A 16920-nucleotide genomic window follows, 5' to 3' on the forward strand; every position below is an offset into this window, starting at 1 on the left:
GTTGCTATAATTGTCTCATTGCTAAACATTTTGAGCTCAAAATGTTCAACTAATACTGTGGTTAAATAGATTAGGAACTTACACAAAGAAATTGTCAAGCAGTCAAACCATCTTACATCTGAATTGCATCTACAGTGACACAATGCCAGTGTTGAGATGATGACCAGGGGATTTCAATAGTGAGGTTCCCAGATCAGTTTTATGTCAATTTAAAGAAATTTTATATTATAGTTTGCTGTCTGAATCAGCGTAGACAGTGATAGTCATATCTTGCCTATTTATCTGCCCAGAGATCACAGTGAAAAGAATTACCCCCAAAGAAATGCAAGGAATTCCTCTCTTTTACAGCTTTTTCATTGTGGCAGGGTTTAGAAGGCCACATCTTTCCTCTAGCTATTCAATCTTTAAAAATATCTACCATCTCCCATTGGTTACAGAAGGAAGTAATGTGTGGTTCATTTAAGGCAAGTAATGGCTGTAATATGTTAGGCATTAGAGATTTGCTTAGCAGTTGGTGATAATTGCCCCCATGGCCATTGATTCTGTAGGGAGCATATGTTCTCAGCCTCAGGGAGAGAAGAAAAAGACCCTTAGTGGGTGCTGCAGATTCAGAGAAAGATTCATCATGCTCTCCTTAAAAAGCAAAGGCAGAATTCCTACTATTGTGGTAAAAGTCAACCTTGACTGTGGAGCTGCATATAGTAATGCAATTGTGCTTTCATTCAGTTTTACAGGTAGAGTCATCACTCAGCTAGAAATACAACTTAAAAGAACAGAAAATGAAAAGTCTTTATAGTCACTTAAGTTTTATGGAAAACATGAAAAACAAAAGGAGGACAGTGACTGGAACCATTTCACATGTAACACATGATTCCCAGGAAAACATATCCTGGTGACTTCTAATGCTATGTTAGTTTTATATCTCTGATGAAATATGTGAAGCTTTCTGAAATAACGTATTTCCCAATTGTTAAAAAGTCAAATAGTGTGATGATGTATATATACATGTAATGTGTGAAATGCACTTTTTCAAAGCAGATAGGACATATTTCCATGTACAAATTGCATACAAATATCCATTTTATATAACCTTTGACTAATCAATAATCTGTGTCCAGTTCTGGGCCCCTCAGTTTAGGAAGGAGGTTGACTTGCTGGAGCATGTCCAGAGAAGGGCAACGAAGTTGGTGAGGGACTTGGAACACAAGCCCTAGAGGAGAGGCTGAGGGAGCTGGGGCTGCTTAGCCTGGAGAGGAGGAGACTCAGGGGTGACCTTATTGCTGTCTACAACTACCTGAAGGGGGATTGTAGACAGGCAGAGGTTGGTCTCTTCTCCCAGGCAGCCAGCACCAGAACAAGAGGACACAGTCTCAGGCTGCACCAGGGGAAGTTCAGGCTGGAGGTCAGGAGGAAGTTTTACACAGAGAGAGTGATTGCCCATTGGAATGGGCTGCCTGGGGAGGTGGTGGAGTTGCCATCACTGGAGGTGTTCAGGAGGAGACTTGACAGGGTGCTTGGTTGCATGGGTTAGTTGATTAGATGGTGTTGGATGATAGGTTGGACGCGATGATCTTGAAGGTCTCTTCCAACCTGGTCTATTCTATTCTATTCTATTCTATTCTATTCTATTCTATTCTATTCTATTCTATTCTATTCTATTCTATTCTATTCTATTCTATTCTGCATTTAGTATTATAGTTTTAAAATTCTAAATCTGTGATTGTTTCCATGTTAATATAAGGGCAGCTTTCATGGTAGTTTGAATTGTTTTTTGTCATTAGGTAGGTAGTGTTGAGGAATATGAGAAACCACTATGACATTATGTGGTTTATTAGGTTAGTATCTCAAATATAGAAATACTAGGTGGTCACCAAACAGAGACTTTCTGTGTGGTCAGAACTCCTCAAGAAAAGAACAAAAAAGTAAGAAAAAAAGACAGCTATATCTATAGGATATACTTTCTGTAAGTAGAAGTTGAATTTAGTACTTGGTATTTTGTCATAGCAAAGTATTTGGGAGGTAACTGTGCCAGGACCAACAGAGTAGCAAAGTAAGAATACAAGCATCCTTGCCTGCATCAGGAACAGTGTGGCCATCAGGAGCAGGGAGGTCATTCTGCCCCTGTACACTGCGCTGGTTAGGCCACGCCTCAAGTACTGTGTCCAGTTCTGGGCCCCTCAGTTTAGGAAGGAGGTTGACTTGCTGGAACGAGTCCAGAGAAGAGCAACGAAGTTGGTGAGGGGCTTGGAACACAAGCCCTATGAGGAGAGGCTGAGGGAGCTGGGATTGCTCAGCCTGGAGAAGAGGAGACTCAGGGGTGACCTTAGCACTCTCTACAACTACCTGAAGGGAGGTTGTAGACAGGCAGATGATGGTCTCTTCTCCCAGGCACCCAGTACCAGAACAAGAGGACACAGTCTCAGGCTGCACCAGGGGAGGTTCAGGTTGGATGTTAGGAAGAAGTTCTATACAGAAAGAGTGATTGCGCTATGGAATGGGTTGCCCGGGGAGGTGGTGGAGTCGCCGTCATTGAAGGTGTTCAGAAGGAGACTTGATGGGGTACTTGGTGCCATGGGTTAGCTGTTTGGGTGGGTTGGATTGGTTGATGGGTTGGACACGATGATCTTGAAGGTCTCTTCCAACCTGGTTTGGTTTATTCTAATAAAGGTTTATTTATTCTAATAAAGAATACATTCTCAGAATGTGTTTTAGGTCATATTCCATTTAAGACAAATAAAAGGTGCTACTTAAAAACAAAGCAAACCAAAATAAACAGAAAACCCCACACTTATTTTTTTTTCTTTGAGATTATTGTTGTGTAGCATTTGTTTAATAGATTACGTGACACTCATTTGTTGCTTTGTTTTCTTAGAACTTTACTGTGTGTTGAAACTCTCTCCCTATACGTAACATAACATTGCTGATAATTTTAGTGGGAGTCTGGTTATCCTTCCAGGATTGTCTCAGTCCAAGAATCCCATTTCTTTACTGCTAGAAACTGTTCCCATGTGCTAAATTTCACAATTGAATGGTATCTGTCACAGCGTTATAATTAAAAGTGCTGCATTCTTAGCCGCAAATACAGAAATCCGTATTTTAGTAATGTGGTTCTCTCTGAAAAAAAAGAGGGAAAAAAGAAAAGAAAAAAAGAAAATTACTATTAGAAAAACTTAAATTAAGCTTTCTATTTAAAATTCTAAAATTGTAGGTCATTTAGATAGTAATAATTTTATGTACCACTGCTCTACAAAACATAAATGCCCTAGAAGCAGAGATACTTTTCTGAAAGATCTTTAAACACATCAAAAGTGAACCTCAGGAAAATTAGGTCCCAGGGGTACCCCAGTAAATGACAAATGTGAATAGTATGATTAAGTGAGAAAATGACAATATTTCTTTTAATACAGTATCTTAATCTGGCAATAAGTGTAAACTGCTGTGTCATTCCAGCTAATCTATATTTATGTATGCATTGTAGATTCACATCATACTCAGTTGCTTATTTGTGCTTCAGAGACACAAAGTACGCTGGAAATAATTAGTTGGGCACACCATGACTTAAAAAATCCAATCATGCTTATCCAAAGTCTGTGTGCCTCTGGAAACAATAATATTTAATGGTTAGCTGCCCTCACTGCAAATATGAACAGGTCATGACCCAGGTTGTGCTTTACTGAATTATTGGGATTTGTTAAGAACAGCGGGTTGCAAAGCAGTGAAATTTTGCATATCGGAGCTCGAGGTATACATATTGTAGGATAACTACTCAGTTTCTGAAATCTAAGTAATCCACAGCCATAAAATAAATTCTCATGGGAACTTGAAATAAGTATTTTTTCACATAGTTTTTGTCCTTCCCAGTTGTACAGACCAGTAAGCTGGCAGAGATTATTAGTTGCTGGAAAAATGCTTATTTTTAGTGTGTTCAGAGCCCAGCACAGATCAGGAGGTACTCCTTTTTTCTCCATGGAAGTTCTGCAGTATTGTTGTCCAGTGGATCAAACAGTTTCCTAAAAGTCAGGGGACAGCTTGGGTTTTTTGAAAGCTGAGCCACTTTGCTCTGTGCAGTCAACAGAAGATAGCACTCCTGGGGCTTCATACTTAGGCTTTTGGAGTCTTTATTCCTGTTTATTTAAGTTCTGTAGCTTTAGTGGAACTGTATGATTCCTGCCTCCCTTTTTCTCTTTTGCTAAATAAGAACAGCTGGTGACTGGGAAAAATGCAGAGAACATGATAAGGAAATTTTGCTTATTGCATCTTGTAAACTGCATTATATATACTGTAGTGCTAGGGATGGCATTAACGTGTTGTTTACAAAGCTGCTGTCAGGCCAATGCACAAGCATTTTCCATAATGTATATGTGCTCATGTGTGATACTTAGACTGCTCCATAGCTGCAAATGTGTCTGGAAAAATGGCTTTGATTAATTGAGTTCCCTCCTCTTTGCCTTTCCTCTCTTCAGATGCAAAGGCTCCATTCATTATCAGGAAAGATCAGAGGAGGAGGGGAGCAGAGTACCTGGGTTGCACGCTGTTAGAGTTACAATTTTCCAAATGCCATAAGTAAACAGCAGGGAATGGGAAATATTCAGGATGGGAGATAAGCGGTGTTTGAAGGCCCTTTTCCAGTCCAAATATTTGGCCTGGCTTTATTTTGAGCTGTGCAAACTTGTGTCTCTTCATTGTACAAACCTGCCATATTTACTGCAACTTCCACTCTGCCTGCCTTTTCATGTGTCTCATTTTGAGCCCTGCAGGTATGGAGAGCCATGAGCAGTGATGCATTAATTGAGGGCTATTCTTTCTAGTGTTTCTTGTCCATTTATTCCTTTTACTTAGGAAATTACTACCATAACATGTAAATCAATAATTCTAACCCCCTACTTGACAATTTCCTTTGTATTTATACTTGTATGAATGGTTCCCTCCTTTTGATGCTTCTGTGCTGTTGAGTTTATTTCTGCTAAATTCCATGTATGTTCACAGGCTTTGTGACACAAATAATTTATCCATAAATTCAGAATTGTGCACAAGGAGAATATTGCTAGTCAAAGCCCAAAAGTTTGGCTCCATCTTTATTCATCATATTTTCCTTCTTTATTTTAACATTATTACTGGTTAATAGGTGCACCTGAAAATCAAGCTGTATTGTAATATCTGGTGCATTACATTAAATGAATCCTTTCTAGGCCGGCAAGTCTCTCTCTCTCTCTCTTTTTTTCCCCCCCCCTTTCCTAATGAAAAAGAATACCTCATCTTTTCCAATTTTCCTATCAAACACATCCACATCATCTCGAGACACTGTCACATCCAGCTGCATCTATACTCAACTTCAATTATATGAAATTACACAACCTACTCTCAGGTCCTTTAGGTTCTCTTTTGCTGTGTGAGGCACACGCATAGTGCATTTCCTGTGAAGTGCATGATTGCAAACTATTCAGTACAAGCCTGTTTTAAGTAAACAGTAAATTAAATATTGTCAGTGCTTGTTCAGACGTGCTCTTATGAAGGAAAAAGAACTTCTAGATTTGGGTTCATAAAACTCTAGATTTAAGGAAGACAGACATAAACTAGGCACCCTTTTTAACTTCTTTTGGCTGACCCAGTTGTTCAACAGCTGGTGCAAAACAATATATTCAAATGCCCATACAAGGAAAATTGGGCTAGACAAAATGCTGAAAGTAGCAAAATTCTTGTTTATTGCTCTTTATTTGAATGGAGAGTTCTCAAAAACATTCTGTCACTAACTGTCAGGTAGGCTGCTGCCTGAAAGACTGTTAAGAGTCTGTCTGAGCAACATGCTTCTTTCAACCATGACAAATACAGTAAAATAACATCATTTTATTGCAGTTCTGGCAATATTCTTTTCTGCTATGCCAATCAGCCTGACTACAGGAGTTAGGAAAGAGAGGAAACAGTTGCTTTCCTGAGAAAAGAGAGCTTTTAAGTATTTTTGTGGTCTCTGCTACTTCAGTACTAGTCACTAGTATTTGGGGAAGTGTAAATAAGTTTTATGAAAACCAGAAGCTACAAATGTGCACTTGTAAAGTCTCTTTTCATCTGTGCCAGTTAACTCATTCCCAAAAGCAGGCAAACCTCTTATCTTCCGAGGGGTCAAACATTGTTTTCATTCATTTCATTGACATTTCAAAGAGAAAAAGAATTGTATGTGTGTGCAGGGCTGCACATGATTTACGATTAACTACAGCAAGTGCCTCTTGCTTTATCGTATTTTGTTGCTCTTGCTTACATGGAAATATGACTAAGAAGCTCTGTCAAATAATTCACATGTCTGTTATCAGTGGTGTATGAAATGGCCTATAGTAGGTCAGGTTTCCAGTTTTTTCTCTCTGTTACTGGATTTTGATTAAATTTGTAAAAACAAAAAGTAAATTAAAGAAACCAAAATATTTTCTGCACTGTTAAAGCCAAGATCCTTTGGAAACTAGTAAAAATTAGTGGGGAAAAAAAGGATGAAAAATACTCGCTGTGCAAATTAAGAATGCAGAGATCTAAGGCAGCCTGATTTGTTCTTTGAAAATGGATATGAGAATTAACTCAGAAACACAATATTAATAGACTTGTATGAGTGCACATAAGGCAAATATATTCAATGCTGTAATTTTTTTATGGTTTCATAAATAGTGCTATCACCAACATTTCAAAGAAATCTGAAAGGGAAAAAAAAGCCACACCAGAGCTCATATGTGATGGCATAAATTTAGTGTATTTTATAGAACACTCTTACTCCAGATATAGCCTACAGGGTTGTGACTTTTCATAAAACCTAATGAATTTCTGGATTTGTCAGCTGTTTCAACACAGATTCACTTTGCTGATCTAATGGAAACGGTTTTGGAGCCCAGATCCAAAATACCAGTAGCTTTTAGTATCGCCAACTAGTTTAGTTATTGGGATGTGGTTCCTGATAAAAAGCGGCAAGTAATTTTGTATGTGTGTTTTATGATAGCTGCCTCCCCAATGTCAGATGCTGAGGGTTTTTTTTCTCTCTCTTTTTTTCTTATATGTATGTATTTATTTTTTTTCCCCCCAGAGTTTCAAGTTGAATGTAGATAGCCACTGTGCTTTAAAGGAAGCAGTGGTAGAAGAAGGACGTCAACTTCTTGAGCTTATTGTATCTCACAAATCAGGTAAATCCTTCTGAAATATTGCAAGTCTTTATGTCTCCAGACTATTAAAGAATGAAGAAGCATTGCTGTAAATTACTGCATATATTCACTTCCTTATGTATTATTAATATTTACATTATCAGATTGACCTTCAAGATTTATAAATGTTTCATATACTGCATACAATGCAGTGATACTTATAAAATGAAATACTGCCTGCAAATAGTCTGTTCATTTTATTTTGGTCTTGCTGCTCAGCTGAGTTTCAATTGAAATCACATCACTGAAAACTTCACACTGGCATACTCTTTGATGTAGGTGCTATGGAAATAAAATTAAGATAATGAATTAGGATTTCAAATATATATATTTTTTTACATACTCTGCATGGGTAATTACGTTGGTAAAGCTTAATTTTGCCACTTAAACTAATTCTTACATTGATTTAAATATGTTTATGAGGATTAGATTAGAATTAAAAATACCTTTTTCCTTTGGTTAGCCTTGTCTTTTTCTGCAGGGGCCTACAGTCGAGAGAAGGGGGAGGGATGTACTGATTTCTCTTTTTCTATCCCTACTGCCCTCTTTATTTTTAGACATTTGCCTGACTGGTATGATAATAGACTTTTAATCAGCATATGCTGCTAAAGAATGCCATCTTAATTTTGGCCTACTTAGTATGCTTTTCATCCAGGTTGAAGTTATCCTTTGGTCTGCTGGTTTCTGATCAGCTGTGCCTCTGTTGTTTCTCAGCATCAGACAGATCCATGTAATGTGAAAGCCACAGGAAATTCGTGACTTTTACAGATAGTTCCAAAGTCTGTAGAAGGTATAGCAGAGAAGGGTAGTGCATGTCCTCATATATTTTGGAAATGGTAATGTGTAAACTACAGAAAGTATTTACAGAATTTGAAGGTAAGAAAACTCTATTTGGAAGATTCTGAAATGTTTTGAGATAAAGATTAGATATTAGAGGGTGAGACTACCATAGTGTTCCCTACTGCACAGAAACCAGAGTTTATATGGGATTTTCCTTTTTCTTGAAACTGTCAGCTGAAACATAATCAAAATGTAGCATGATAGGTAAAGGAAATGTTTTGGCCTTACAGAATTTGTTTTGCCCAATATAAACAATAGTAATGCTTGGATTTATTTGCTGCTGAGAAAATATCTTCAAATTCTCGTTGCATTTATTCTCTCAAATATTCTGTTAATTCTTTCAATTGAGAATAATACTTAAAGATGCAGCCAAGTCTACAGCTTTTACTTTTTTCCTCTTCATTTTGGAGGACTGAAGGACATGCTGCAGATGATTGCAAGTCAGTGGAAGGAACTACAGAGGCAAATCAAACGGCAACACAGCTGGATTCTTAGGGCTCTGGATATCATCAAAGCAGAGATACTGGCTACTGATGTGTCTGCAGAGAATGAGGAAGGGACTGGAAGCCCTAAGGTAAGTGGCTTGAAGTTTGCCTTATTTCCTCTTATTTCCGTCTTCTTTTGAACTAGGCACCACTGAAGTTTTCTTTCCACCCTAAGGCTTTTCATTTCTACTGGGTAAACTTTTTTTTTCTCTCTCTCTTTTTTTTTTTTATATAAACAAAATGAAATTCCTCACTCTGAAAACAATAAAAAACCAAGTAATCTTACAACTTTCAAGTTTTCCAGGAAGACCTGTCTCGCTGTGTGCAGAGGGGCACGGGGGACAACATAAAACATTTAGTAAACAAAACATAAAGCATCTTTAACATGAATAATCAGAATGGTTTTAAATTGTTTTGTTGCAACTATAAATCACTATAATCAGTGCAATCACTCAGCTCTGACATCCATTAGCCGCTTGGTTACAGCAAATTAACAAAGAAGAGAGAAAGTGATTCATTATCTCATTCCTGTTAATGACTATCAGATGCATTGCTTAATTAGGGGATGGCCATTGTAGTGGGAAGAAGGTCATATGCCTTTTCACAGGTCTTTTTGCTCTGAGTTTACGTCCTCCATAAGTGCATAGTGTTGTATACAAGTACTTTTAAGAGTAAGGTATTGACACCTATCATCATTTTCTGGGTATTAATTTTTAAAGGGTGCCATTGTACTTAACTGGTTGCCAAACTAGATATTTATTATTGTATTTTGTGGTGGGTTTGGAAGGATAAGGCTGAGAAGCCTCCTCCCTTCCCCCTTGTAAGGTAAAAGGGAAAAAAAAATTGAAGGGAAAGGAAAAAAAAACTCGCAAGCTGAATTAGCAAAGCAGTGGAGCTATATTTACAAAGCGATGTAGGGTTTGCAGGGGATTATTTACAAATTTACAATATCTACAATATATACAAAGATATACAACAGAGTAACACAGAAATGAGAGTGCCCCCCTCGGCAGAGAGGGGTCCCCCACCTCCGCTCTCCCCTCTCTTCCCCCCCCTTTCCCCAGAATGGGATAGAAAGAGAAAGAGAAGAGATGAAAAAAAAGTTAGAAGCAGTTTGTGTTAATTGGAAGGGAGTTAGTATACAGGCCTGTTATCTGGTTTTCAAGGCCGGAGCCTTGGCAGAAAGCCCAGGACAGAAAGCTGTTGCCTGAAGAAGAGGCGGAAGCAAGACTGACTGAGAAGTGCTGGAAATGTCCAGTATAGTCCCAGCTCAGAAGTGCTTCCTCCCACTCGTCCAATGAAATTAGTTTAGACTATTCCTTCCGTTTACCAACTTCCGTCCACCATGTTCCCTTTCTTAAGGGGGCAACGTCAACCGGCCACAGTCCACCCCTTCTAAACAATTTCATTGGCTGTTCATACTGTCCATCCAATCCAAAATGATATTTACAGTTCGTGAGTAAAGTTCATAGTCCATTCCGGCTATGCTCAGATGTAGATGATTCAAAAGTCCAAGAAAATCAGAAAATGAGAAAAATGGAAAACAGTTCATTTCTTCACCGATGAAGCGAAGAAAAGGGAAACAGGGATTCTCAGGGTCTCTTAGTTGACTCAGGGCTCTCAGGGATTTCAGGGTTCGTGCACCGTAGATGTCTCGTTGATTCTTCCTTTGGACGCGATGTAGCTGTACAACAGTTTGAAATTAACCTCTTTCAGCTAAGGTTAAATTTCTTTGTGGAATACACTGAATTTCACCATTCTCTTGCATTACCCAATAAGTGTGACCCGGACCTTCAGCTGAAACCACCCCTCGGACAGGTTTAGCCTCTCCAGAGGGTGAAAATACCCAAACAGTCTTACCTAACAGATTCTTTTCTCTAACAACAGGAACTCTATCACCTTCTACTTTCCGTAGCAGATCTGAATGTGCAGGTCCAGCTCGGTTCACTGAACCTCTACTATTTACCAGCCAGGTTGCTTGTGCTAAATGTCTTTCCCAGTTTTTCAAAGATCCACCCCCCATGGCTTTGAGAGTGGTCTTCAACAAACCGTTGTAGCGTTCAATCTTCCCTGAAGCTGGTGCATAGTAGGGAATGTGGAATATCCACTCAATACCGTGCTCTTTTGCCCAGTTCTTTACAAGGTTGTTCTTGAAATGAGTTCCGTTGTCTGACTCAATCCTCTCTGGAGTTCCGTGTCTCCACAGGATCTGTCTCTCCAGACCGAGAATGGTGTTGCGTGCAGTTGCATGTGGAACTGGATAAGTTTCCAACCATCCAGTGTTTGCCTCTACCATAGTAAGCACGTACTGCTTACCAGAACGAGAACGTGGTAGAGTGATGTAGTCAATCTGCCAAGCTTCACCATACTTGTACTTGGACCATCTGTCACCATACCACAAGGGCTTAAGTCGTTTTGCCTGCTTAATAGCAGCACAAATGTCACAGTCATGGATGACTTGTGTGATAGCATCCATGGAAATGTCTATGGATCTGTCACGAGCCCATTGGTATGTTGCATCTCTGCCTTGATGTCCTGACGAATCATGAGCCCACCGAGCTAAGAATATTTCACCTCGGTGTTTCCAGTCGAGATCAAGATTAGAGTCCATGTCTACTTGAGAAACTCTTGCAGCTAGATCTGCCTGATGGTTGTGTTGCTGTTCCTCAGTAGCTTTGCTCTTAGGAATGTGAGCATCGATGTGTCTCACTTTCACTGGAATTCTCTCAATTCGATCAGCAATGTCCTGCCATAGGTTGGCTGCCCAAATGGGTTTTCCTTTCCTCTGCCAACCACTCTTTTTCCAGTTCTTTAGCCAACCCCATAGAGCATTGGCTACCATCCATGAGTCGGTGTAGAGATAAAGCTTTGGCCATCTCTCACGTTCAGCCACGTCGAGAGCTAGCTGGACAGCTTTTACCTCTGCGAACTGACTGGATTCTCCTTCTCCATCTTTTGCTTCTGCAACTCGGCGTGTTGGACTCCACACTGCAGACTTCCACCTTCGCTTGTTTCCAACAAGACGACAGGAACCGTCTGTGAACAAAGCATATTTCTTTTCATCATCAGAGAGGTCATTGTAAGGAGGAGCTTCCTCAGCACGAGTCACTTTCTCCTCTGGAGGTTTAGCACAGTTGATGCCTTCAGGCCAACTTGAGATCACCTCCACTAGACCAGGTCTTTCAAGATTTCCCATTCGAGCTCTCTGTGTTATCAGAGCCATCCACTTGGACCAGGTTGAGTCTGTGGCATGATGCGGTGTGGATCCTTTGCCTTTGAACATCCAATTCAAAACTGGTAATCTGGGAGCTAAGAGAAGTTGTGATTCAGTTCCGATCACTTCGGAAGATGCTTTTACTCCTTCATAGGCAGCTAAGATTTCTTTCTCTGTTGGAGTATAATTAGCCTCTGAACCTCTGTAACCTCGACTCCAGAAACCAAGAGGTCGTCCACGTGTCTCCCCTGGAGCTTTTTGCCACAAGCACCAGGTTGGACCATTGTCACTTGCAGCCGTGTACAAAATGTTCTTAATGTCTGGACCATCTCGGACAGGTCCCAGACCCATTGCTTGAATTACCTCTTGCTTTATCTGGTCAAAGGCTGCTTGTTGTTCAGGTCCCCAGTGGAAATGGTTTCTCTTTCGAGTCACATCATACAGAGGTTTCACAATCTGACTGTATCCAGGAATGTGTAGTCTCCAAAATCCCACTATCCCCAAGAAACGTAGGGTCTCTTGCTTGTTTGTGGGATTTGCCATGGTAGAGACTCTATTTACCACATCCACTGGAATGTGTCGGCGTCCATCCTGCCACTTCACTCCCAGAAACTGAATCTCTGTGGTAGGCCCTTTCACCTTGTCTCGCTTGATGGCAAAACCTGCATTCAGAAGAATGTCAATGATTTTGTTACCTTTCTTGAAGACTTCCTCAGCAGTTTTACCCCAGACGATGATATCATCGATGAACTGGATGTGCTCTGGAGCACCTCCTTTCTCCAGAGCATCGTGGATCACTGCATGACAGATGCTTGAGCTGTGGATCCAGCCCATTGGCAATCTGTTGAAAGTGTACTGGATTCCTCTCCAGGTGAAAGCAAACTGAGGCCTGCATTCCTCTGCTATGGGAATAGAGAAAAATGCATTAGCAATGTCTATGGTAGCATACCATTTGGCCTCTTTGGATTCCAGCTCATACTGTAGCTCCATCATGTCTGGTACTGCTGCACTCATAGGTGGTGTCACTTCATTTAGGGCTCGGTAGTCTACCGTCAGACGCCAGTCTCCATTCTGTTTTCGCACAGGCCACACTGGACTGTTGAAAGGCGAATGAGTTTTGCTGATGACTTTCTGACTCTCCAACTGACGAATCAGATTCTGAATGGGCAACAAAGAGTCACGGTTGGTTCTGTATTGTCTGTGATGCACAGTCTGAGAAGCAACCGGCAATTTAATGTCCTGTATCTTATGTTGTCCCACAACTGCAGATTCATCAGAAAGTTCAGGTCTGGCAGATAGCTTCAATTTTTGTCCATCAATTTCTATTGAAGCTACTCCAAAAGCCCATTTGTAACCTCTAGGGTCTTTGAAACGCCCTTCTCTCAGAAAATCAATTCCCAAAATACAAGGTGCATCAGGTCCGGTCACAACTGTATGCTTCCTCCATTGTTTACCAGTTAAACTTATATTAACCTCTACCTTACTTAACTCTTGAGATCCACCAGTGACTCCCAGAATAGTTATAGACTCTGATCCCTGATAATTTGATGGTATTATGGTGCACTGAGCTCCTGTGTCAACCAAGGCCCTGTACTTCCGAAATTGTGAAGTGCCAGGCCATTGGATGTACACATCCCAATAGATTCTATTATCTCTGTTATCCCTCTCCTCCCCCTGGCGGGAGGCAGGGCACCCCTAGTTATGGGGAACATGCGCACATGTGCATTGCACATATTGTGCAGGGTTATAACTTTGCATGTTATAACTGGAGCCACTGTTGGAGCCATAAGAGTCGTTCTGGGGAACTGTGGAAGTAACAGCTACCCTTCTGGTATTGCTACCTCGGGTTCTGCCACTTTGCAATTCCCTCAGTCTCCTGAAAAGATTAGAAGTTGGTTGGCCATCCCAGCGGTTCATGTTCTCACCAAACTGATCACGCAGAGTTATCCAAATAGTTCTACGTGATTGCCTTGGCGGTCTGTTTTGGAACGACCTGTTTTGGAATGTCCTGTTTTGGAATGACCTCCTTGGAGGACGTGTATTCCTCACAGATGAGACTTGTACCCACCTGGAGGAAGACTTGAAATTATCCTTTTGTGCCAATTGGTATATGGAATCTTTCAGATCCTTCATGCAATTCTCAATCTTTCCAGACAGAGTTTCAATGGCTGAAACCAAAGAACCACGTGTCATGCTATCCTCCAATTGTCTCATTTGATCACTGAATTGGCCAACCGTAGGAGAAGCTCCACCATAACTTCTTGACACAATTCTGCTTGCCAGAATATTTGCATAATTAGAAGGAGCAAGTTTGATGATCTTTTTAGCAAGACCAATACCCACAGGAATGTCATCAGGATTCAGAGTTTCATGTTCACCATAGAGTAGCTCTCTAACAGCAAATTCTCTCAAGCGCTTAATTCCCTCATCTATGGTAGTCCAGGGTTTAGGATTCCATGGAAGATCATCTCGGGAAGGGTATCTCAGGGCAACCGCTATTAAAAGGCGTATCCACAGATTAACCTTACCGAGAGCTTCGCCTAGATGTCTATCTATTCCATTGTCCCTTGAGAGAGTTCCTAACTGAGCTGCTGACTTGTCTCCAACTGTTAGAGCTGAAGCACCTGTATCATAACACCTACTAAGCCAAGCTAAAACTGGTTCCTTATCTGCCCTGGTGAAATCTTTACGGACATTTCTCAATTCTTCCCGTGGTGACGAACAGTCTGTAATGTCATCTTCATCTTCATCTCCCTGAATTCTTTGCCCGTAAAATCCTGCTGTCATTCTCCTAAGGATCTCTTTAAGCTGAGAACCACCTTTGCCAGCTGCTTTCCTAGCTTCATCCCTATCCTGCTTTGATCTCACTAGGTTAGCTAGATCTTTAAAACAAACCTTCTCTTCCTCCTGAGCAGGATCTTTTAGAGTAGAGGGCCCCTCACCAGGATCAGTCTCCACCTCTTCTTCTCCATCTTGGGCCTTTCCACTTCTAGTCTTTAAAGGAGCCATCTTAACTGGAGCTGTGTTCGAATTTACAGCCACCTTAATGGAAGCTGACAGGTCCTGAGATAAATCAGCTGCCGGGGCAGTGACTTCCGGTCCCACTGAGGGAGTGGGTGGAAGTGACGTTGCTCCATTACTGGCCAATGGAGAAGAAGAAGGAGAAGGAGTGGGAGAAGGAGTAGGTGTCATGTTGATACCAGCCGATGCCCTTGGCTGCTTGCCAGAATCAGCAAAGTCATTTAGAGCTGCTTTACCAATTAACTTTTTAGCCTTCTTTTTGACTGACACAGGTTCTCCACAGTCCTCGTCACTAGATGACTCTGGGACTGATCGAGAGCCACGGCGTTTTCTCTTTGATCTAGTTTTAATAACAAAACAAGCTCTGGACACCTTTCTCTCTCGCCGTAAAGAGAACAGTAAATATGCGATTACCATCACCAGCAACAGATTTATACACATCGAATAAATCACTTTTGGATCCCAGGCATCACCTAAAGTTACTGTCTCCTCAGGCGGAATCTTAAAACTCTTTATCTCAATTGGGAGAGTGGTGGAGGTAACATTCCTGTATCTCACTGGCCATAATAAATTAATACATTTTCCATACCATAATTTAACTTTATACATAACCCACATATAAATTGTCCGCACCAAATATTTACCCAGGTAATCCAAAATCAAACCCAAACAATATCTGTAAACCAGAGCCCCAAAAATTGAAAAGAATAATCGCTCCACAAACCACAATACCTTCATGTTTGCTAATTCAGCTAGAAAACACTAAATCAATCAAATAATAAATTAAACTAATTATCTGCCGCACGTTGGGTACGCCAATAAAAAAATGTGGTGGGTTTGGAAGGATAAGGCTGAGAAGCCTCCTCCCTTCCCCCTTGTAAGGTAAAAGGGAAAAAAAAATTGAAGGGAAAGGAAAAAAAAACTCGCAAGCTGAATTAGCAAAGCAGTGGAGCTATATTTACAAAGCGATGTAGGGTTTGCAGGGGATTATTTACAAATTTACAATATCTACAATATATACAAAGATATACAACAGAGTAACACAGAAATGAGAGTGCCCCCCTCGGCAGAGAGGGGTCCCCCACCTCCGCTCTCCCCTCTCTTCCCCCCCCTTTCCCCAGAATGGGATAGAAAGAGAAAGAGAAGAGATGAAAAAAAAGTTAGAAGCAGTTTGTGTTAATTGGAAGGGAGTTAGTATACAGGCCTGTTATCTGGTTTTCAAGGCCGGAGCCTTGGCAGAAAGCCCAGGACAGAAAGCTGTTGCCTGAAGAAGAGGCGGAAGCAAGACTGACTGAGAAGTGCTGGAAATGTCCAGTATAGTCCCAGCTCAGAAGTGCTTCCTCCCACTCGTCCAATGAAATTAGTTTAGACTATTCCTTCCGTTTACCAACTTCCGTCCACCATGTTCCCTTTCTTAAGGGGGCAACGTCAACCGGCCACATATTTTAAATACCAAATATGTTTATTCCCATAGGTGCAAGCAGTGTAAAGACATCACATGCAGTAGAACCGTGTAGCATAGGGTCCCATGACCTATCACTACCACCATAGTAAGCAAAGGTGGTTGTGGGAGGATCCATTGGAAAGTGTTGATTTTTCCAGTGCACTCTAAGCAAAGTGTATGCAGCAGAGCAATGTAATAACTCTGAAGATCTTGGCATGCAGCAGGCTGAAATTTATGAAAATACTCAAGATTTCTGTTTCTAGAAATAACAGAGATGGTTGTGCTGAGTAGATTTTCAGATTTGGAAGCTGGACAATTATTTACACGCAGTGCTTCCTAGAGAGCAGTTTGTAGAGTGACTCTTGGCTAGGATTGCATGAAAACTTCTGATGTCTTCTTACCAGAATTCTACATAGCAAGAATGAGCTGATGGGGGATCAAGAGCCAAGGATAACAATGACAGAAAAACACAGGAAAAGACCTGTATGCAGGAGGCACAATTTGAACTGATAGCCCTGATCACTTGCGTGGTGGAAAATGCTCCTGTACCACATAGCTCTTAATTTAGGAATTAGACAGTAGAGCAACTCATGGTTTCATATTAAGGTTTATTAAAGTAAACAGACTAGCTCCATGTTAAGTTCCAACCCCAGCAATAATATGACCTTCTATTTCTGACCTGCTTGCCCTATCCATGGCCAAAAGTCTGACTGCTTTGTCAAAATTATCACATTAAAAGTGTTC

General features: G+C 40.8%; 1 protein-coding gene across 1 annotated transcript in view; it reads left to right on the forward strand.

The window, feature by feature from the left end:
- The window catches only part of AKAP6 (A-kinase anchoring protein 6), a 301656-nt gene that overhangs the window by 136100 nt on the left and 148636 nt on the right, over positions 1–16920 (forward strand). Inside the window, exons 6-7 of the mRNA XM_068160348.1 lie at positions 7058–7154; positions 8423–8586. Coding sequence (XP_068016449.1) covers positions 7058–7154; positions 8423–8586 — 261 coding nt within the window. The remainder of the gene's footprint in view (positions 1–7057; positions 7155–8422; positions 8587–16920) is intronic.

The sequence above is a fragment of the Melanerpes formicivorus genome, unplaced genomic scaffold (genome assembly GCF_026170545.1).
Source record: "Melanerpes formicivorus ecotype bairdi unplaced genomic scaffold, bMelFor1.0.p_v2 SCAF_49, whole genome shotgun sequence".
Classification (NCBI taxonomy): domain Eukaryota; kingdom Metazoa; phylum Chordata; class Aves; order Piciformes; family Picidae; genus Melanerpes; species Melanerpes formicivorus.